The 23,792-nt window shown below is 44.9% G+C and overlaps 1 protein-coding gene and 1 pseudogene across 3 annotated transcripts; both read left to right on the forward strand.

Moving 5' to 3' along the window:
- Positions 1-1,944: 1,944 nt before the first annotated feature.
- LOC115128646 (kelch-like protein 9) lies at positions 1,945-16,654 on the forward strand. Of its 3 annotated transcripts, none has more exons than XM_029658704.2 (9): positions 1,945-2,122; positions 2,877-2,930; positions 3,130-3,463; positions 12,679-12,811; positions 13,119-13,315; positions 13,473-14,295; positions 14,402-14,515; positions 15,569-15,777; positions 16,009-16,654. In XM_029658704.2, the coding sequence occupies exons 1-9, from the start codon at positions 2,067-2,069 to the stop codon at positions 16,294-16,296; spliced, it is 2,208 nt and encodes a 735-aa protein (XP_029514564.2). In that variant the 5' UTR covers positions 1,945-2,066; the 3' UTR covers positions 16,297-16,654. The 3 variants fall into 3 exon arrangements, with proteins under 3 accessions (XP_029514564.2, XP_029514574.2, XP_064873836.1); XM_029658714.2 differs by having other exon boundaries at positions 1,946-2,122; positions 2,854-2,930; XM_065017764.1 differs by lacking the exons at positions 1,945-2,122; positions 2,877-2,930 and adding an exon at positions 6,147-6,979 and having other exon boundaries at positions 3,401-3,463.
- A 5,698-nt stretch (positions 16,655-22,352) lies between these two features.
- Positions 22,353-23,711, forward strand: LOC115104662 (3 beta-hydroxysteroid dehydrogenase/Delta 5-->4-isomerase-like; annotated as a pseudogene).
- The last annotated feature ends 81 nt before the right edge of the window (positions 23,712-23,792 follow it).

Consider the following 23,792-nt stretch of genomic DNA (forward strand, 5'->3'; position numbering starts at 1 on the left):
AATCCATGTACACAAACAACAAGTGTGCGGTTAAAATTGGCAAAAAACACACATTTCTTCACACAGGTCGTGGGGTTAGACAGGGATGCAGCTTAAGCCCCACCCTCTTCAACATATATATCAACGAATTGGCGCGGGCACTAGAACAGTCTGCAGCACCCGGTCTCCCCTGCTAGAATCCGAAGTCAAATGTCTGCTGTTTGCTGATGATCTGGTGCTTCTGTCACCAACCAAGGAGGGCCTACAGCAGCACCTAGATCTTATGCACAGATTCTGTCAGACCTGGGCCCTGACAGTAAATCTCAGTAAGACCAAAATAATGGTGTTCCAAAAAGGTCCAGTCACCAGGACCACAAATACAAATTCCATCTAGACACTGTTGCCCTAGAGCACACAAAAAACTATACATACCTTGGCCTAAACATCAGCGCCACAGGTAACTTCCACAAAGCTGTGAACGATCTGAGAGACAAGGCAAGAAGGGCATTCTATGCCATCAAAAGAAACATACATTTCAACATACCAATTAGGATTTGGCTAAAAATATTTGAATCAGTCATAGAGCCCATTGCCCTTTATGGTTGTGAGGTCTGGGGTCCGCTCACCAACCAAGACTTCACAAAATGGGACAAACACCAAATTGAGACTCTGCACGCAGAATTCTGCAAAAATATCCTCCGTGTACAACGTAAAACACCAAATAATGCATGCAGAGCAGAATTAGGCCGATACCCACTAATTATCAAAATCCAGAAAAGAGCTGTTAAATTCTACAACCACCTAAAAGGAAGCGATTCACAAACCTTCCATAACAAAGCCATCACCTACAGAGAGATGAACCTGGAGAAGAGTCCCTAAGCAAGCTGGTCCTGGGGCTCTGTTCACAAACACAAACACACCCTACAGAGCCCCAGGACAACAGCACAATTAGACCCAACCAAATCATGAGAAAACAAAAAGATAATTACTTAACACATTGGAAAGAATTAACAAAAAACAGAGCAAACTAGAATGCTATTTGGCCCTACACAGAGAGTACACAGCGGCAGAATACCTGACCACTGTGACTGACCCAAAATTAAGGAAAGCTTTGACTATGTACAGACTCAGTGAGCATAGCCTTGCTATTGAGAAAGGCCGCCGTAGGCAGACATGGCTCTCAAGAGAAGACAGGCTATGTGCTCACTGCCCACAAAATGAGGTGGAAACTGAGCTGCACTTCCTAACCTCCTGCCCAATGTATGACCATATTAGAGAGACATATTTCCCCAGATTACACAGATCCACAAAGAATTAAAAACAAATCCAATTTTGAAAAACTCCCATATCTTTTGGGTGAAGTTCCACAGTGTGCCATCACAGCAGCAATATTTGTGACCTGTTGCCACGAGAAAAGGGCAACCAGTGAAGAACAAACACCATTGTAAATACAACCCACATTTATGCTTATTCATTTTATCTTGTGTCCTTTAACTATTTGTACATTGTATATATATATATAATATGACATTTGTAATGTCTTTACTGTTTTGAAACTTCTGTATGTGTAATGTTTACTATTAATTTTTGTTGTTTTTCACTTTATATATTCACTTTGTATGTTGTCTACCTCACTTGCTTTGGCAATGTTAACACATGTGTCCCATGCCAATAAAGCCCTTGAATTGAATTGAATTGAAATATAGGAGACTCTAGGGACTGAAGGGATGAGCAAAAACCCACTAGGCACACACTGGTTGAATCAGTTGTTTCCATGTCATTTCAATGAAATTACGTTGGACCAACGTGGTATAGATGTTTATTTAAAGTATGTGCCCAGTGGGAAGTCATTGTATGCTTCTGTCTTTACAACAAATAATGTGTAAAAATAAGAGTGGGGAGGGCTAGAACAAAAAGAGAGAAAGAGAACTGACACAGGAAGTGGCTGAGGTCTTGGTTAGCTGTGAGAAACTGACTGTGTTGCTGCTTACCCCATTCTATATAACGTTTCCACTCTGCATCCAGCTGCTGCAAGGAGACATTTAGTGATCTGTAAAGAATTTAATAGATTGCTGTATGTTGGTTATATGTCAGAAGAAGGCCTTTCGGTTAAGGAGAACCTGTTGAAAAGAATAGTTTCGAGGTAGGTTCCTTCCTTTGCTATCATTTATGTTAATGCGGGTGTAAAGTTTGTACACTTGATCTAGAGTACAGTCTTGCACAGAAACTAACTGCCATGACCCAAAATAAAGAATAGAAATACAAATGATGAATACGAAGTGAAGCATAAGTTCAGTATTCAGAGGCTACTGAGTTAGATCTTATAAACACTACTGTTATCCACTTGAAACATCAACCAATGTGGAAGTATTGAAGCAACACCACAGCACGATAAATCGAATAACATTTAATTGGTCGCGAACACGTGTTTATCACAGGTGGAGTGAAATGCTTATGTTTATAGCTCCAACAGTGCAGTATACTTAACAATAGAAAACAATACACACATTTCCCCAAAATTAAAGAAATTAAGAAATATGAGATGCTGCAACATAATCAAGTTGAGGACAACATTAAAATAGAGAAGTTAATGAGTTAAGTTACAGGAGTTCAATGTATTAACATTTACAGCAAATACACATAGTATAGTAACAATATTATCAGGAAAGCCCCACATCTGCATATGTTCCCTGGGCCTGTTGATTAAGTGAGTCATACTGCCTACCAGACAACCTACATATAAAACAAAGACATACTCAACAGTTTCATTTCCCATTTTGTAGCTTGTTCAGAGTGAAGAGGCTCTGAAAAAGAAAACAGCAAATGATTTGGTACTGACAGACCAGACATCTATTTAATACTGCCCTGTTTTAGTGCTGTCTTGTGCATCTGTTTAGGAACCTTTCACAGCGGTGCAACAGGAAATCCAGCGACACACCAACTGATATGGGGTAGGCTGATCACATTTTGGGGTCATTTTTAGGTAATTTAATAGTAGAGTATAGTGACTAAATACTGTATATTTCATAACAATCAATATTAGACTGTACTTGCTTCAGTAAACTGCAATGTGAGCTGCCAAGCAGTGGACTAAACTACTACAGTAGCCGAAGATGGTACAGCAAGGACCCCTGTTATTTTGTGTTCCAGGGGCAGTGGTGAGGAGAAGGAGAGTGGGCCGGGAAGGCTTCACAGGAGACTGTCTCGTCTGGGGAGCAGAGGCTCTCTTAGAGAGCCCCCCAGACTTCCACCCCAACCTGTCCAACCCCCAGCACCATCTCCTGCCCCAGCTCCGGCCCCAGCTCCGGCCCCAGCTGACAGACCCACTCCCCCAACACCAAACCCTCCAACCCCTCCAGACCCAGCACCTAAACCATTGGAGCTTCCCCCGAAACCCCCTGATATCAACCTGAAGCCAAGCCTCCCTCCAAGGCCTCTAACCAGGATATTCAGCAGCAATGAGCATGGCACCGCAGTCCTACAGGTACAACCCAACCACACCACTCATACACCAGCCAGAGTTATGAAAGGGTTATTGGGGTTATTACTTAGCTGAGAAAGTTGTCAAGATGTATTAGGATCCTAGGACAATTATTTTTGTAATCTATCTGAATGGTGTCCAACACATGCATATATCAATAGGATACATGGGGAGATAGTTATTCCGTTTTGTACTGTCAAAACTGTGATTATATGTAGAAGCCAGGCAGCATAGTTTAAATTAAGCCTTTAAAATCGATAGATCAAGAATATCCCTAAACAAACGGGAGAGAGCGAGCGGCCTGTAATACACAACAGCGAACCAATCTGTGAGTAAAGTGACACTGAGACTCGAATCCGACATGCCTTGGCTTTCCTTAGCGGTAAAGACAAAGAACAACTTGGAGATGCAAATTAGAGCAACGAACAGCTGAATGATACCCAGGAAAACATAGCTAAAATGCTCTCAATGCTCACCAAAAAAATGAAGTAGATTTGCTTGAAATTAAAGTAGATTCTATCGTGTCAGATATGCAAATACAGAAGAGGCACGTGGACAAAGAAGACAACAAAATTGGCCTTCTGGAAACAAAGGTGTAAACTTTAGAAGATTAACTGGTTCAGCTAGAAAACAGAGACTAAATAATATGTTGTCCCTACTGGAAGATGAGGAAAAAGGGGACCTTTCCAGCTACGTGATCAAGCTGATATTGGAGGAGCTTGGTGTGGATGAATCACCAGAGAATCTGGAGCAATCCTATCGGATCTGCATGAAGCAGAAGAACTCTAAATACCCTCGCATGGTAATCTTTAAGCTGTGGAACTATCATACCAAAGTCAATATTCTGCAGGCACAGGGAGGAAAGGAGATCAAGGTCCAGGGCCAGTCCATTCGATTCGCCCAGGACGTGTGTGCTAGGCTTAGGAAAAAACACAAGCAATTAATTCCAATCAGACAGTCACTGGAGGAAAAAGAAATCAAGTCTCAACTCCGATTACCGGCAGTACCGTGAACAGGCTGCAGGAAACATTTCCAGTTGATGAGAGAGAGACCAGTGCCCTGAGGAGAAACAGAAGTGGAATAAACAGATAAGCACACTACAGTAGGTTACATACATTGATGCCCAAGACCAGCTTATCGTAAGTTGAGACAATATTCATTCCCCCTCCACCCAATACAATGAAATACATGGACACTGAAAAGACTATAAAAGTTAATAATTGTCAATAATTGTTCTATGGATGTGTGTGTGTGTGTGTGTGTGTGTGTGTGTGTGTGTGTGTGTGTGTGTGTGTGTGTGTGTGTGTGTGTGCAAGAGGGTGTGAGTGGGTGTATGTGTGGGTATGTGTTTGTCGGTGGAGGCTGCTGAGGGGAGAACGGCTCATAATAATCGCTGAAATGGAGTAAATGGAATTGTATCAAAAACATATTTTTAATGTGTTTGATACCATTCCATTCACTCCATTCCATCCATTACACGCCATTCCAGGCATTATTATAAGCCGTCTTCCCCTCAGCAGCCTCAACTGGTGTCCCATATGAATGGGCGAGTGAAGGAGGGCGCATATGAATATGTGTAGGAAGGATGTGTGCGGAGGCATCGAATATATGTTGTGTGTGAATGAAGGAGAACGGATGAGTAAGCAGACGCATAGTAAAGAATTCTAGTAATTAAATGTATAGAGGTGTGAATGTGTTTGAGAAGAAGGGTGGGGGGAAGACTGAGGTTGGGATAAACTGGGTGGGTAAGGGAGGGCAAGGAGGGAAGTGGTGACAAGCTTCGCTTGGGGGGGAAAGGGGCTAAATATGGGAGGTGGGAATAAGCTTGACTTGGGTGGGATAAAGAGAATTGGATATGGATTGGGAGAAAGAGAAGAAAGGAATTATACTACAATGTCATTGTATTTGTTGTTTTTTATAACATATAAACCTGTTGTAAAATTAATTAGAGTTCTGGATAGATTAGGAAAGGATGTCGAATCCTTATTATTCCTTGTTTGTAATTACAACTCAGATGTAATGGTGGTTATTGGTGAGAATGGAGAGGGGCCATATCCAGGAGATTGGGTGACTGGGAGGGCATCAGATACTTCTCTGAGGTGTGTGTGGGGCCTCCACTCATCCCATTTCAGTCTCTCGGAGGACCCACTCACCCTAAGTAGACCCCCACCAACCATAATTTAATTTATAACGTAATACAAACCAACCCCAGTACTTACGTAAAGTGGCAGTCTTTCTTCAAATGTATGTACAATGTATGTATCCACAGTTTTTTGGGGGTAACATTAGGAGAGGAGTCTGCGCAAAAAATATATACTTTGCTTTATGTTTTAACATTTTATTTCTGCTCAGCCCGCATGCCCACACACTCTGTATATGTAATGTATACAATAACTATGTGTTTATACTATGATCCTCCCATTCTATGGAATGCCCACCGCCTTCATATGTCATGTCTGATAAAATGTTTTAATTGGTTCTTAAATGATAGACAGAACAGATAAGGTTAACTTTGATTATATACTAGTAAAGAGCAGCATGTAATGCCCACGGGCTCAATGATGGGGAAAAAAGCATATGGTTCTCCAACACTGTTTGTTGCGTCCGTTTGCTGTTTACTCCTGCATAAATAAAGTGTGCGCCTGTTCACAACTCTCTGCTCTCCTGCACCTGACTTTGCTACCAGTACGCACACCCGTGACAGAATACTACACCATCCATGGAGTCAGCGGGAGCAGGTACACCGGGTAGAGGAGTCGAGGAACTCTCCAGCGCCTCGACCAGCACAACCAGGGGTATCTCTACCCATCCCTCCTGGATCCAATCCCAGCGGGATGAGTCACTCCCTTCCCAGGGAGTATGATGGGACGGCAGCACGGTGCCAGGGGTTCCTATTACAGCTGGACCTATACCTGGCCACCGTTCACCCAGCTCCCTCGGGAAGGGAGAGGGTGTCCTCGTCTCATGAGAGCTCTGGAGTGGGGAAACGCCGTGTGGGGAGAAGGAGATGCGGCGTTGGACCACTTTGAGGAGTTCACCCGCCACTTCCGGGCAGTCTTTGACCATCCGCCCGAGGGTAGAGTGGTGGGGGAGCGGCTCTTCCACCTGAGGCAGGGGACGAGCAGTGCCCAGGAGTTCGCCCTAGAATTCCGGACGTTGGCTGCCAGAGCAGGATGGAACGACAGGGCCCTTATCGACCACTACCGATGCAGCCTGCGCAAGGTCGCCCGGCGGGAGCTGGCCTGCAGGGATGCCACCATCACCTTTGACCAACTGGTGGATCTGTCCATCCTGTTGGATAACCTGCTAGTCACCCGCAGACGTCCATAGAGGCCTCGGTCGGTTCCATCTTCCAGCACCCCCGCTCCGGTGCCCATGGAGCTGGGAGGGGCTGAGCTTAGGGAGGCTGGAGCCTTCACATGCACCAACTGTGGCCGCAGAGGGCACACTGCCGGTCGGTGCCGGGTTGGTCCCTCTGGGAGTCGAGGCAGCAGGCAGGGCTCTCTGGCATCACCCCAGGTGAGTAGGCACCACTCTCATCCAGAGCCCTCTGTTGACCACCTGTTTGTTCATGTTTGTTTTCCTGAGTTTTCCCCGCATTCCCAGCATAAAGCGCTCGTCGATTCAGGCACGGCTGGGAATTTTATTGACAGAGTGTTCGCCCTTACTTTAGGGATTCCCATTGTTCCTGTGGTTAGACCTTTCCCGGCACACGCTCTAGATATTCGACCATTAGGGTCCGGGTTAATTAGGGAAGCCACCATCTCCCTGGCCATGGTGACGCAGGGGAGTCACGAGGCGAGAATCAGTCTCTTCCTCATGGACTCTCCTGCGTTTCTCATGGTACTAGGCCTTCCCAGGTTGGCTCGTCATGACCCCACCATTTCATGGCAACAGAGGGCTCTAACGGGGTGGTCGAGAGAGTGCTCTGGGAGGTGTATAGAGGTTTCCGTTGGTGCTACCATAGTGGAAAGTCCAGACCAGGTCTCCACCGTACGCATCCCCCCATAAAATGCTGATTTAGCTCTCGCCTTCTCCAAACAGAAAGCGACTCAATTACTACCCCATCGACAGGGGGATTGTGCAATAAATCTCCTGGTAGACGCTGCACTTCCCAGGAGTCACATGTATCCCCTGTCGCAAGCGGAGAACGCGGCTATGGAGACATATGTCTCTGAATCCCTGTGTCAGGGGTATATTCGGCCCTCCACTTCACCAGTCTCCTCGAGTTTCTTTTTCGTGAAGAAGGAGGGAGGTCTGCGCCTGTGCATTGACTAATGAGGTCTCATTCAAAACACGTGGCAGTACAGTTACCCGAGTGGAACGAGTGGAAGACAGCGTTCAGTACCACCACAGGGCATTATGAGTACCTTGTCATGCCATACGGGTTAATGAATGTTCCATCAGTCTTCCAATCCTTTGTAGACAAGATTTTCAGGGACCTGCACGGGCAGGGTGTAGTGGTGTATATCGATGACATTCTGATATACTCCGCTACACGTGCCGAGCATGTGTCCTTGGTGCGCAGGGTACTTGGACGACTGTTGGAGCATGACCTGTACGTCAAGGCTGAGAAATGCCTGTTCTTCCAGCAGGCCGTCTCCTTCCTAGGGTATCGTGTTTCCACATCAGGGGTGGAGATGGAGAGTGACCGCATTGCAGCCGTGCGTAATTGACCGGTGCAGCGGTTTTTAGTGTTTGCCAATTACTACCGGAGATTTATCCGGGGTTTTGGCCAGGTGGCTGCTCCCATTACCTCACTGCTGAAGGAGGGTCCTGTATGTTTGCAGTGGTCGGCTGAGGCGGAAATGGCTTTTGGGCACCTAAGGGCTCTGTTTACCTCGGCTCCCGTGCTGGCCCATCCGGATCCCTCTTTGGCGTTCATAGTGGAGGTGGACCCGTCCGAGGCTGGGATAGGAGCCTTGCTCTCTCAGCGCTCGGGCACGCCACCAAAGCTCCGCCCGGCAGAGCAGAACTATGATGTGGGGGCCCGGGAGTTGTTGGCTGTGGGTAAAGCGTTGAAGGTGTGGAGACATTGGCTTGAGGGGGCTAAACACCCTTTTCTCATCTGGACTGACCACCGCAACCTGGAGTACGTCCGGGCTGCGAGGAGACTGAATCCTTGTCAGGCAAGGTGGGCCATGTTTTTACTCGTTTTGTGTGTACCCTGTCCTACAGACCAGGTTCCCAAAATGTGAAGGCAGATGCACTGTCCCGGCTGTATGACACAGAGGAGCGGCTCACGGATCACACTCCCATACTCCCGGACTCCTGCCTGGTAGCGCCGGTCGTGTGGGAGCTGGACGCGGACATTGAGCAGGCGTTACTTACAGAGCCCTCTCCCCTCCAGTGTCCAGCTGTACATTCCGTCTGCTGTCCGCGACCGGCTGATCTACTGGGCCCACACGTCACCCTCCTCTGGTCATCCTGGTATCGGTCGGACAGTGCGCTGTCTTAGTGGGAAGTACTGGTGGCCCACTTTGGCTAAGAACGTGAGGGTTTCTGTTTCCTCCTGCTCGGTGTGCGCCCAGTGCAAGGCTCCTAGGCACCCTTACCCGTTCCACAACGGCTGTGGTCACACCTGTTGGTAGATTTCCTGACCGATCTTCCTCCCTCACAGGGTAACACCGCGATCCTGGTCATTATGGATTGTTTTTCTAAGTCCTGTCATCTCCTCCCTTTGCCCGGTCTCCCTATGGCCCTACCGACTGCGGAGGCCTTGTTTACACACGTCTTCCGGCACTACGGGGTGCCTGAGGATATAGTGTCTGATCGGGTCCCCAGTTCACGTCGAGGGTCTGGAAGGCGTTCATGGAATGTCTGGGGGTCTCGGTCAGCCTTACCTCAGGTTTTCACCCTGAGAGTAACGGGCAGGTGGAGAGAGCAAACCAGGATGTGGGTAGATTTCTGAGGTCCTATTGCCAGGACCGGCTTGGGGAGTGGGCAGCATTCATGCCCTGGGCAGAGATGGCCCAGAACTCACTCCGCCACTCCTCCACTAACCTCACCCCCTTCCAGTGTGTATTGGGGTATCAGCCGGTTCTGGCTTCTTGACGTCAGATTCAGACCGAGGCCCTTGCGGTGGATGACTAGTTCCGGCATGTGGAGGAAACATGGGACGCCGCCCATCTCCACCTTCAGTGCGCTGTGCTGCGCCAGAATGTTGGCGCAGACCGTCACCACACTGAGGCCCTTCGCCTGCCCTGCCGGAAGTTGGGCCCGCAGTTTGTGGGGCCATTCAAAGTCCTGAGGAGGGTGAACGAGGTGTGTTACAGGTTACAGCTTCCCCCCGATTACCGTATTAACCCCTCGTTCCATGTGTCTCTCCTCAAGTCGGTGGTGGCTGGTCCGCTCCAGGAGTCTGAAGTGCGGGAGCTTCCTCCGCCCCCTCTGGACATCGAGGGGGCCCCGGCGTACCCCGTGCGTTCCATCCTGGATTTGAGGCGTCGGGCGAGGGGCCTTCAGTACCTCATGGAGTGGGATGGGTACGGTCCGGAGGAGAGGTGCTGGGTTCCGGTGGCGGACGTCTTGGACCCTAAACTGCTGCGGGAGTTCCACCATCTCCAGCCGGATTGCCCTGCGCCTCGCCCTCCGGGTCGTCCCCGAGGACCGGTGTCGGCGAGCTGCTGGAGCCGCGCGTCAAGGGTCGGCTCCTCTCCTTGTTCGGGCGGCGTTCGGCGGTCGAAGTCACTGGCCTTCTAGCCTTCGCCGCTCCATTTTTTGTTTTTCCATTTGTTTTGTATGTTCCCCGCACACCTGGTTTACATTCCATAATCACATTGTGTATATATGTTCCTCTGTTCCCCCCGTGTCCTTGTGTGGTATTGTTTTGTGTTACGTGTTTTATGTTTGACTGGCATTTGAACCGCTTGCAGAAGGAATTAGACAGGACCCAAACGTAGCAAGTGTCAGTATTGGTAAATATAAATGAATATAAACTCATAAACTAATCTCATTTGCAGATGATCTCCTGATATACCTGACCAATATTGAAAACTCAATGCACCCTTTGCTGAAGATATTTACAGACGACTCAAAAATCTCAGGATATAAAATGAATGTGGATAAAACAAAATAATGGCAGTAGGAAAAAGAAAAAGAATAACTCTCAATCTACAGCTATTCTTTAAGTGGACCACAAAAAATATGAAATACTTAGGATGCTTAATAAGTGACAACAAACAACAAATATATAAAGATAACTTCATTCCATTACTCAACAATATGAAAGCAGATCTAATTAAATGGAATAAACTTCCCAGAAATCTTACAGGTAGAATAAACCTCTTTAGAATGGCATGGCTACCAACGTTTTTGTATTTATTTTCAGTAATACCAATTACCCCACTGAAGACATTCTTTAAAAAAGTACACTCGGTCATAACATACTTTATCTTGTCATCTCCCGTCTGGATTACTGCAACTCGCTGTTGGCTGGGCTCCCTGCCTGTGCCATTAAACCCCTACAACTCATCCAGAACGCCGCAGCCCGTCTGGTGTTCAACCTTCCCAAGTTCTCTCACGTCACCCCGCTCCTCCGCTCTCTCCACTGGCTTCCAGTTGAAGCTCGCATCCGCTACAAGACCATGGTGCTTGCCTACGGAGCTGTGAGGGGAACGGCACCTCAGTACCTCCAGGCTCTGATCAGGCCTTACACCCAAACAAGGGCACTGCGTTCATCCACCTCTGGCCTGCTCGCCTCCCTACCACTGAGGAAGTACAGTTCCCGCTCAGCCCAGTCAAAACTGTTCGCTGCTCTGGCCCCCCAATGGTGGAACAAACTCCCTCACGACGCCAGGACAGCGGAGTCAATCACCACCTTCCGGAGACACCTGAAACCCCACCTCTTTAAGGAATACCTAGGATAGGATAAAGTAATCCTTCTCACCCCCCTTAAAAGATTTAGATGCACTATTGTAAAGTGGCTGTTCCACTGGATGTCATAAGGTGAATGCACCAATTTGTAAGTCGCTCTGGATAAGAGCGTCTGCTAAATGACTTAAATGTAAAATGTTTATGTGCAAATAAAATTCATAGAATAAAAAGTAAATCTTTCTCCTATCTATTTTCAAAGGATAAAGCAAAGAACATGAACACATTTGTAGTTAAGAACATTATAACAATATGGAAGTGAATTAAAAGTATTCTACAGGAACAATATCACTCCCTAAAAACACAACCTTATGGAACAATCCTTGGATAGTTTTTCAGAATTCACCGATAAATTGGTCCACCTGGAAAGGACTTGGTAATAGGAAATACATTTATTTTCATGACAGAATTAAAAAGTAGTTTCAAATAAAAGTTCAAAGTTGGAGGGAATATTAGTTGAGTCAGAAAATAATGTCCATACGACAGGGAAGATATACAAAACCTTGTAGGGAGCTCATCCAAATACAATCTCTTAGAAAATAAATAGTATCTATTGGAACCAAGATTTAAGAAGAATGGAGGTTGGCACAAGTTGGAGGGAAAGTTGGAGCATAACTATCTAAATTACAGTTAACTAAAATGTACACTTAATCCAGTATAAACAAAATTCACAAATTCTAAATTGGCTGTCAGAAGTATTACAATGTAAACTTACTTGCATATTACAAGACATGGCATATGAGGGTGTAGTGAGATACCCAATGGCCTGGACGATTCTCTTCTCATCACTCATCTAAAAACTTAGAAATCAATCAACCTGCTATCATTGACACAATGAAGATCAGTCAATACGGAACATTTCAAGAACTTTGAAGGTTTTTTCAAGTGCAGTTGCAAAAACTATCGAGCGCTATGACGAAACTGGCTCTCGTGAGGACCGCCACAGAAAAGAAAGACGCAGAGTTACCTCTGCTGCAGAGGATAAGTTCATTAGTTACCAGCCTCAGGAATTGCGGCCCAAATAAATGCTTCACAGAGTTCAAGTAACAGACACATCTCAACATCAACTGTTCAGAGGAGACTGCATGAATCAGGTCTTCATGGTCGAATTTCTGCAAAGAAACCACTACTAATGGACACCAATAAGAAGAAGAGACTAGCTTGGGTCAAGAAACATGAGCAATGGACATTAGACCGGTGGAAATCTGTCCTTTGGTCTGATGAGTCCAAATGTGAGATTTTTGGCTCAAACCGCCGTGTCTTCGTGAGACGCAGAGTAGGTGAACGGATGATATTTGCATGTGTAGTGACCATAGATGTCAAATTAATGTTGTTCTTCCTTTCAGGGGTTTCAGTTGTTCAGAGGTGATGAGACTCTGTGTGATGTCATCCTAGTGCCTGGGGACAGCAGTGACACCTTCCCAGTACACAGAGTCCTTATGGCCTCCGCCTGCGACTACTTCAAAGCCATGTTCACAGGTTAGTGTGTGATAAATAACATTCAATGAGGTTTTTCAATATGTGCAATATGTTAATATATTTCAATATGCCACTAATGTGATTATTTGACAATGTGTGATCGAGAACAGTCATCGAGTAAGTAAGTCATATTTTGAGTCTTTTAGGGCTAAGCCTATGAAAAGTCTCTCTCTTACTGTATTTGCTCTCATCACGTCCCCTCAGACCATTTTCAAACTATGTTTGAAAATTCCTGCACTCTTACATCCTTAACTGTAACAGCATTCACCCTCTATATCTCTCACTTTTCCTCTTTTCCTCTCTCTAGGGGGTATGAGAGAGCAGGAGATGAGGGAGATTAAGCTCCATGGTGTGAGCAAGACGGGTCTGAAGAACATCATAGAGTTCATCTACACATCCCGGCTGAGTCTGAGTATGGCCAACCTGCAGGACACTCTGGAGGCTGCCAACTTTTTACAAGTCCTCCCTGTCCTCAGCTTCTGCAACGAGCTGCTCAGCACTGAGGTGAGTTGATCAGGTTACTTACTGGCACTGAAACAATGAACAGGTGGATGTACTGGATGGGTGTATTGAAGAGATAGTGAAAAGCATGGCCAATGTAAAGACAGGAGACCTGTCACAAGTTAATCCAGTCGTGTCTGTTTTCCTGTGTGTGTGGTAGATCACTATTGATAACTGTGTGGAGGTGGAGCGCATTGCCGGGGACTTGCTCCTGGAGGACGTGCAGGCCCACATTGGGAAGTTTGTCTGTCAGAATCTGTCAGTGTTGCTGCAGTCTGGCCGCTACCTGCTGCTCTCCGAGCACAGCCTAGCCAACGCCCTGGCCAGCGATAGCCTCAAGGGCTTCTCTGAGATGGAGCTGTACCGCATCGCCCGCTCCTGGCTGGACCACGACCCTCCCACCCGCCGCACCGCCGCCTACTCCCTGATGCGCCACGTCCGCTTCCCCCTCATGACCCCCACGGAGCTGCTCGAGATCTCCCAGGAGGACGAGGGGCACGACGACGGCGGGGCAGCCATGATGCGCTCGGACACGGCCTGCGTAAACCTCCTGCTAGAGGCCAGCAACTACCAGATGATGCCCTTCCTCCAACCTTCCTTACAGACAGAGCGCACGCGCATCCGGTCCGACGCCACACACCTGCTGGCGCTGGGTGGGGTGATGCGGCAACAGCTGGTGGTGAGCAGGGAGCTGAGGTTGTACGATGAGGAGAGCGGCCACTGGAGGGCGCTGAGGCCCATGGAGGTTCCATGCTACCAGCACGGCGTGGCTCTGCTCGGGGGCTTCCTCTACATTGTGGGCGGCCAGAGCACCTACGACACCAAGGGCAAGACGGCGGTGGACAGCGTCTACCGCTATGACCCGCGCTTCGACCGTTGGCTGCAGGTAGCCTCGCTCAATGAGAAGAGAACCTTCTTCCACCTGAGCGCCCTGAAGGGGAAGCTGTATGCTGTTGGGGGCAGGAATGCCTCAGGAGAGATCGGTGGGGCACTAGTGTACTGGAGATGTTTTTACTGCAATCTGTTACAGAGAAATAGTGATCTTTAAGGTGCATATCGAGTGAATTTACGTTTGTTTTACTCTTTTAGACACAGTGGAGTGCTACAACCTCAGAAAGAACGAGTGGATGTTCGTGTCACCCATGATCGACCCCCACTACGGGCATGCTGGGACAGTCCATGGTGACCTGATGTATGTCTCAGGTAAGTTTCTCAGACCACTGAGAGTTAGAATACAAACTCACCAAACAGTTAAAACCTACAACGTGAAGGCTTGAATTGACTGTGATTGCTGTCCTGATGCAATCAGCTCAGTCAGACCGGATAGGTTTTCAGTTAATGTATTCAGGCAAACAAAGAATGTGTTGTTGACCTGCTTTAATCCACTCCCGCCGCTTAACAGCTTTGATAGACTTTAACATAACATAGTAGCTCTGAACCGTTACCATTCTCATCTTGGTCGATTTCTATGATGGTCTCCTAGCAACCTTGGAGTAGAAACCAATTTCTCATGTTGGTAACAGAAGTTGTAGATATGGGATTGAGGGCCAGGAAACACAAAGACCTTTAGTTGAAATGGGTCAGAGAGTAGGTTAACCACAGCTCTCTGAAGAGCAATTGTGTCGATTTTATGCTCACGGAGACGACCAGAAAACAGCCTATTCTGAACAGATGCTTTAAAAAGTCCAAGCAGAAAATGTATAATTTTTAATCTGCATTCATTTCAGCATCCAAGTGTTACTACAAAGCAGTGGCTAAGTAGTTTGAGCCCAAGGGTGAGTGGGGATGGTATGGCAAAGAGTAGGTGGATTCCATCGGAGGTGTGGGGACATGTTGAAGATGGTGTAATGGAATAATGGTCACAGCTCTCTGCAGCTCACAGCACCAGACCACATCCTTCCTGTTTCTGTTTTTCACACTAGGGCCCTACTGCTTCTGCCCCACTCTATGCTGGTGGTTGATCATGTGGGTAGAAGAGCACCCGACCACTGCCTCACAGTTCAGCCCCCTACACCGTCACTCTTTCCTTCTCAATGTCCATCCTTTACATATGCTACAGTACCAAAGTTACACTGCCCTCCCCTTGAACTCTCTCTGACTGTGGTGTATTCCACGTCAGATGAAAATGTCATGGATGGATTGAAATATGTGTCTTATTAAAACCATAGGATATTAGTTTGTACACATAAAACTGTATTTTAGTAAACATGTTTCCATGGTATCTAATAAACCAATGTCAATCCACTGATCCAACAGGTGGCATCACACAGGACACATTCCAGAAGGAGCTGTCATGTTATGACCCTGAGACTGACACATGGAGTCACCGTGCCGACATGATGGAACTGCGTGGCCTCCACTGCATGTGCACGGTGGGCGACCGGCTCTACGTGATGGGAGGGAACCACTTCCGGGGCAGCAGCGACTACGATGACGTACTGGACTGTGAGTTCTACAGCCCTGAGGTAAGGCATGGCACAGGCCTTAGTTTTGGTCCCAACAATATGATAAGCAATTTGACCACTTTCTCAATACCATACCCTTATCCTAACTGTTCTGACTTTGATGGTCACATGTCCGGAAGTTTTAGGAGCTTTCTAGGGAGAAATTATTAGGGGAGAAAAGCAGAATTCTGTGAGGCAGCTAGCCAATCAGAGCTCCGATCTTATTATGATGTGTTTTATATCTTCCCCCAGGTGGACCAGTGGACGGTGGTGGCAGCCATGCCATGGGGCCAGAGTGATGTGGGGGTGGCCGTGTTCCAGGGCCAGATCTATGTAGTGGGGGGCTATTCCTGGAACAGCCGCTGCATGGTGGACATTGTGCAGCGCTATGACCCAGAGAAGGATGAGTGGGACCGGGTGTTCAACGTACTAGAACCACTGGGAGGGATCCGGGCCTGCACCATGACTGTGCACCTACCCGAGGGTGCCGTGGACGACGGACAGATGCATGAGTACCCGCTGGACACTGCCAAGAACTGAGAGCTGAGAGCAAGGACATATGGCTTTAGCCTCTGTGTTTGTGATGCTGAAAAATTTGACCTTTTTGCAAGCTTGGACTGTGGGAGAAGTGGAACGAACGTCTGCAGTAGAATTTCTCTAATATATCCGTACATTTGGTTGACTGACTGTTCTTTTGTAATCTTTGTGTCTTTTTCGTTTGAATTATTTTCGTATCTGAATGACTTCTGCGTTGCTCTTTAATGTGAAACACCTCTCAAAAAGCTCCTTTTCATGGATAATGTGTTTTTTACTTTGACAATGTATTTTCAAACTATAAGTTATGGAGTATTTTGTATTGTATATGAATGACTAATGAAAATAAAATGCATACTATTAATTATCATATTTTTCAATACTAAACAGACATCACACAATCTAACAAGTCAACCCACTAACTAGTCTAGGATCTCCGCCCTTCTTGGTTACTGTTGCAACCTCGGACAACCTTTTCCTGGGAAGCCCAATTCCCCATTAAACCATTGGCAAAATCCCCTCACAATGATCTCAAACTGTGTTTCTAATACACACTGGAATTGAACTCAGACTACCCATTGCTAACCAGGAAACTCTTAGGCATGTTGTGGTGGACTGTCATTACAATTGCTTCATGGGAACATAGTACAATTATGTTTGTAATATAACTACCGATGTAGGATCTTAAATTGATCACTATTTTATTGCTAATAATTTTACTGTACAGCAGCTAATGCAAACTTGTAGTGTGTTTGAGGTTTAAAAAGTATTTTAAAGTTTGTAATTTCCAATTTCAAATGACGGACTTGATTTGCCCGAACAAAAAATGTATCAACCCCTACAAAAAAATTCCATTAATTAGAATTCACATATTAATTCACATTTCCTGTTGCTGTAGCAAACTGGCTCAAATTAAGATCTTACACTGTATGGCTGAATGACTCTGAATTCACTGCCAGCAGGCAGTCAAAGCCATAACAACTTTTGGAGCTAACTGGTGCTCTCAAATCGCATCCCGATGTCTAGAGCAGATGGGAGTTGTATTCATAACTTTGCTAACTTAGCTAGCTAACACATTCTTAGAAAACAAGGGCTGCAGTCCAAACATAAGTTTTTACCCTCTCAGCCCTCTTGCCTGTCACTTTCCCTAGCGTCAATCCCCATCGAAACCAGATGCAGTTCGACTACAATATTAAGTTGAGGTCCAATTCACAAAAATTGCCCCCTCGATTTAGCTTGACGGAGCAAGTGAAGAACTTTGATAATTTTGGAGGTTGATATGACCCACAATTCAATGCAAACTGTAGTCACGTGTCAAACTCCGGTGGCCGCAAAGTGTAAAATTTAATCAACAGAGCTGCATTTTCAGGATGTCAGTTAATATGATGATACTAGCTTGCTAAAAGATATAGATGACATTGATTTTAGAGTTGGGAAATTGGCTTAGTCTCATCGTGAGGAGCCTATAATACATAACTAGCGTCATAAACATATTTTGGGGAATTATATTTTGGGGGGGAATAAATTACCACACTATTCAACGAATTAGCCAGCAATGGTTAACTGTAGCTTGCTCGGTACATCAATACATTTAGATGGATTGTTTTTAAGCACCAAGGATGTCGCCTCTCCGATCATCGCTTGGGCAAGGGACATTTAGTAAGGTACACTCGACTGTGACGATGTAAAAGGTCATTCAAGGGCTGAGGGTTTAGGGCCGAGGGCTGTCGACTTTGAGTTTGGACTGCAGCCAAGTTATATTAAATAGCTAGCTAGCTAGCGTTAGCAACGTTTGGTGGCCAATGAGACTGAGAGCTAGCTAACCAGCTGAGCTGGCAAACGATGTAACAAAAGTATAACTTCATCTACAGGCTCTGTATTTCAGTCCTCACTGGCTTTCATGCGATTTAAACGTAAGCTTTTCCAAGGTTTCGGGACTTGACAACAGTTCCTATCCATTGGAGCGGTGTGATTGTTTGCCCAAAGTTCTGGGGCGGGGCATAGTGAAGGGTCAGTTGAGTTGAAGTGATGCAGGTGGAATATGGAGGCTTTTGCATGTTTTAAAAAAAAATTTTTTTTTTTTTTTTTTATTTTTTAATTAACAACAAATCAATACATAAAGCACATGAGGGAACACAAGCATACATAGATTACAAACAATGGACAATCGAGCTAGGGGGTACAATATCACATTACAATTACACAAGGACCTTAAGGGACATGCATATACTTACTGTAAGTCGCTCTGGATAAGAGCGTCTGCTAAATGACTTAAATGTAATGTAAATGTACAATTCTAACAGCTTTTTTGTTAGTAGAGCATTTAACCGTCTTAAAATACAGTTCAATTTCTTTTTGTAGGATACGAAAATGTGGTTTTCTGTTTGTAAATTTACATTTGTGTATATGAAATTTGGCCAAAAGAATAATGAAATTAATTACATAAAAATGATTCCGCTTATTTCTATTGTATGTAAAGAATCCAAACAGTACATCTCTCCACAATAGTGTAAAATCTTCATAAATGTGTTCAATTATAAACCTACTGATGTCTTGCCACAGTTTTCTTACATGCATACAATGCCAAAAAAGATGCACAACTGTTTCTGGGTGGTCATTACAAAAGGAGCAATTTGAGTTGATGTTTTCCTTAAACTTCTTCATATAGTGGTTGGCAGGATAGTATTTATGAATAATTTTAAAGGAAACTTCCTTAATTTTGTTAACAAGTAGGTATGTTTGTGGCAACATCCAAACTTTTTTCCAACAGATATTATCAATAAATCCATTCCAGTAAGGCATGACATAAGGTATAGATACAACATCCTGCTGAAACAAGGATCGTATCGCTCTGTTGTTGAATGGACCAAAAGAGAAACAAATCTTTCCTACTGATGAGTCAACAGGGTCAATAGAAGGTAGGCTCTGATGGTCAGGTCTTGACACGTTCCTGAATAACATAGCAACACCTGAGGGAATGGCATCTAAAACAATTGCAAAATCTTTAGGTGTTACAGGGACCTTGTAAAGTGATACGAATTATTTATAACTGAGTAAAAGACCCTCTGCATTTACCAGTTGGCTCACCAATAGGATATTATTTCTGAACCAATATTCTAAAAACAGAGAGGTATTTCTATACAATATATCCCGATTATTCCATATATAATATCTGTGTGGAGAAAAATTGTGTTTATAAATTAAGGACCATGACAAGAAAACCTGCCGATGAAAAGCAGAAAGTTTCACTGGAACTTTGTCAATATTATAATTGCAAAACAACATGAAGTTAAGGCCACCAAAAGTAGAGAAGACATGATGAGGAATACAATTCCAGATAGAAGTGGGTCTTCTTAGGAATTGTTTTATCCAATTGATCTTGAAAGTATTATTTAAAGTAGTAAAATCCAGAAAATTCAGTCCACCATTCTCATAAGTGTTCATTACAACAGTTTTCCTAATGTAATGGGTACGGTTTCTCCAAAGAAAGTTGAAAAGCATCTGGTCTATCTCCTTGCTTATTTTACGGTCAAGATATAAAGATAGAGCACCATATGTTAGTCTAGAGATACCTTCAGCCTTGGTTATTAGGACTCTACCTTTTAAAGATAAGTCCCTCTGTAGCCATTGATTTAGTTTCTTCTGGGGTTTTTTAATAAGAGGGTTAAAATTTAGTAAGCCTCTAGACTTCTGATCCTTTGTAATGGTTATGCCTAAATATGTAAGTTCTTCTTTTACTGGAATACCATAATATGAAGGTGTCACACAATCTTTGACAGCCATGAGTTCACATTTCTTAATGTTAAGATATAGACCAGACGCTTTGGAAAAGGATTGTATCACATTGATCGATATGGGAATTTGGTTAGCGTCTTTCAGAAAAAGTGTAGTATCGTCAGCCAGCTGGCTTATAATAATTTCTTTACCAGCTATGGAAATACCTTGTACAGGACTATTATTTAAAGAATTTGCAAGAAGTTGGGTGATTAATAAAAACAGGTACGGAGAGATAGGACAACCTTGCCTAATTCCTCTCTTTAACTCAAATCTAGGTGAGGTGCCATATTTCAATTTGATAGAGCTGTTACCATTTGCATAGAGAGTCTTAATAGCCTTACAGAAAAAATCCCCAAAGCCAAGTCTCTCAAGGGAGTGGAAGAGAAACTGATGCTCTACTGTGTCAAATGCTTTATAAAAATCTAAAAATAATATGAAGCTATCCTCAGTTATTAGGTCTGAGTAGTCAAGTACGTCTAATAGTAGTCTGACATTGTTAGAAATATGTCTGTTCCTCATGAAGCCAGACTGTGTTTCATCAATGATTGCATCCAAAACTTCTTTAATTATTTTTGCAAGTAGTGAGGCTAATATCTTATAGTCATTATTAAGAAGACAAATTGGATGCCAGTTATCGATGAGCAGCACTTCTTTTTTAGGCTTAGGTATCCGTGTTATTAACCCCTGACTCATTGTAGGAGGGAGAGGCTTTTGCATGTTTCAGCTCTAGCCTTGTCACAGTGACGTCATCCTTCATCCTCCAGAGAGAGCAGAGAGAGAGGCCCTGGCACCAGACCAAGGACGACTAACGTTTTTGACATGTTTACAGACACCTTAATGCATACTTTTAAATTATGCCATTTAAAAAAAAAAGTGTATATACACAGTGCCTTCGGAAAGTATTCAGACCCTTGACTTGTTCCACATTTTGTTACATTATAGCCTTATACTAAAATTGATTAAATTGTTTATTTTTTTCTCATCAATCTACACACAATAGCCCATATTGACAAAGCAAAAACAGGTTATATAAATATTTGCAAATATATATATTTTTTTAATCAAACGGAAATATCACATTTACCTAAGTATTCAGTATTGTGCCTTGACACAATCCTGTCTCGTAGCTCTACAGACAATTGCTTCGACCTCATGGCTTGGTTTTTGCTCTGACACACACTGTCAGCTCTGGGACCTTATATAGACAGGTGTGTGCCTTTCCAAACATGTCCAATCGATTGAATTTACCACAGGTGGACTCCAATCAAGTTGTAGAAACATCCCAAGGATGATCAATGGAATCAGGATGCACCTGAGCTCAATTTCGAGTCTCAGCAAACGGTCTGAATGTAAATAAGGTGTTTCTGTTTTTTATTTTTAATAAAATTGAATTTTATCCATTTTAGAATAAGGCTGTAACGTAACAAAATGTGGAAAAAGTCAAGGGGTTTGTACATTTTCCAAAGGCACTGTATATATAAAAACATTTTCCTTAAAGTATTAAAGTATTTTTTTAGTACTCTTACTGTCCACACTACAACAATCAAATACTTAAATACATGTAATTTTGTCCTTGAAACATTTAATTGAAGTTCCATTAATTCCTATGGAGGACTGTGTCTGGACAGTGGCTTCAAAGCTTCTCAGTGGCAAATACATACTGTCAGCAATCCGGGGTTTATATAAGACATGTCCAGTGTGTAACCCTGGAATCTTAATATGTTCAAAACCCTACAAAACCAGCTGCAATCACATACATTTGGCAGTTTCTGAGAGGATGAAACCACTTCAACATATGCTACACAGATATAGAATAAATTACACTGTTAGGGTGAATATACTGCAGATGCTTTATAGACCACGGTGATAATCAGTGGCCAAGACTGTCAAAATAAACCCAGCCACTAAATCTGCAGCGTATTGACTCTACTCTGACGAGAATCAGTTCATCACTGTGTCAATGGGAGAGCAAAGCAAATCGTTAGTCATCTGGAAGATGTCGTCTTGACTTTCAAGTCCTTGCAAACTGTTTTCCTTGGCTGGTTTGGGGCCAGCAGCCTTGGTAGCCATCCTTGGCAGATACTGGTTGAATAAAATTTCCCTGCCCGCTCTCCCTCTTTTGCGTCTGCCTGCCTCTAGAACTTGCCTCACTTCTCGCCCCAGAGTGGCAGAGTTACCGTCACTTCCAGCACATTCCCTCAGGCTAGAAAAAGACGTTGTCGCAGAGGGGGATAATAGAGTGGGGCGAAAGGTTTGGAGTGGGGACCAAGTCCGGAGCATTGGTCATGTCCGACCACAACTCATACAGTCTCTGGAAGGTAAATACTGTACCAGCTCTCCTTTTGTTCTCGATTCCTACCATGGTTGGTGTAAATATTGATATTTTAACATTTTTTATTTGGCTTGTTTCTTCTCTGATTCGTTTTTGCTTTTCTGTTTGTTGTTAGAGGTCAGAGGTGACATTGTGGTGAGTGTGTTTGAGGGGGACATCAGGGACAGTAAGCTGCTGAGGACAGCGTGTAAGGGAGCATCGGAGGTCTACCACACTGCGTCCCTAATAGATGTCATCGAGAAGGTGGACTACAGCAAGATCCACGGAGTCAACGTCAAAGGTATGGTCAAGTTTCACTGAAGCATTGGGTTGGGATTGGCAGCAGTCCTGAGTGAAATGTCCGATACTTTCAAATACTTGAGCTGCACTTGAAAACTGAATTGACCCTGCTAATATACTCATTAATCTAATTTCTTCCTCAGGAACCCAGCTCCTTCTGTAGACTTACGTCCAGGAAAGCATGGCATCCTTCATCTACACCAGCAGCATTGAGGTGGCCGGCCCCAATGCCAACGGAGACCCCATCATCAACGGTGACGAGAACACACCCTACACGTGCTCCATAAAGTTCCCCTTACTGCAGGACCAAAAAGGAAGCTGAGCGGGTCACACTGCAAGCCCAGTGCGAGGGGCTCCACCTGCATCCTCCTAATGTACATCTACGGAGAGTGCTGGCGATTTCTGCTGGGCCACATGAGCGACGGGATTCCGAACAGGGACGTATTGTACCGTACCTCCCACCCGGAGGCCCAGGTGAACCATGTGTATGCGGGGAATGCAGCGCTGGCCCACCTCCAGGACGCCCGCGCCCGCCCTGTGAGACCCCCAGCGGAGAGGCCCCATCGGAGGGAACTTCTGCTACATCTCAGACGACACACCGCCCATCAGCTATTTTGACTTCAACCGTGTTGTGTTGTCGCCGTTGGGCTTCAGGTACCCGCCCATAAACCGGCAGCTCCTCAACATGCTGAACATGCCCTTTAGCTTCACCTATCGGAGGTCTCAGAGGGACATGGGGTACGTCCCCCGGTATAGCTGGGAGGAGGTACGCAAGTGGACCATGGATTGGTTAGCATCCCAGTTACCCAAAGAAAGAAAGTGAATAAAGGCTAAATAACTGCCCAAGGCGCTGCCTGTAAGACTGTTCCTATAACTGACCATCCCCTGGTCATGCTTATAATCATTATCACAGTGGTCTGTAAATGTGTATATTAAAGTTGCGTGACAGATTACAGTTGCAGGTCCATCTCTAGGTTCACATGGACTAGTATAAAGGTAGAATTGGTAATCCAATGCTGAAATGTAGCTTATCACCATGTAACACAGTGAGTGTCACCCCCAGATGGCCAGAGTCCAGCATGAAAACAAACAGGCATTGATCATCGGTGAGGTC

This window comes from Oncorhynchus nerka, linkage group LG1 (genome assembly GCF_034236695.1).
Source record: "Oncorhynchus nerka isolate Pitt River linkage group LG1, Oner_Uvic_2.0, whole genome shotgun sequence".
Taxonomy (NCBI): domain Eukaryota; kingdom Metazoa; phylum Chordata; class Actinopteri; order Salmoniformes; family Salmonidae; genus Oncorhynchus; species Oncorhynchus nerka.

Coding starts and splice junctions, on each gene's coding strand:
- LOC115128646 (XM_029658704.2), top strand. CDS start 2,067: ATGTCAGAAGAAGGCCTTTCGGTTAAGGAGAACCTGTTGAAAAGAATA. Junction 13,316..13,472: donor ACGAGCTGCTCAGCACTGAG/GTGAGTTGATCA, acceptor TGTGTGTGGTAG/ATCACTATTGATAACTGTGT. Junction 14,296..14,401: donor GAATGCCTCAGGAGAGATCG/GTGGGGCACTAG, acceptor TTACTCTTTTAG/ACACAGTGGAGTGCTACAAC.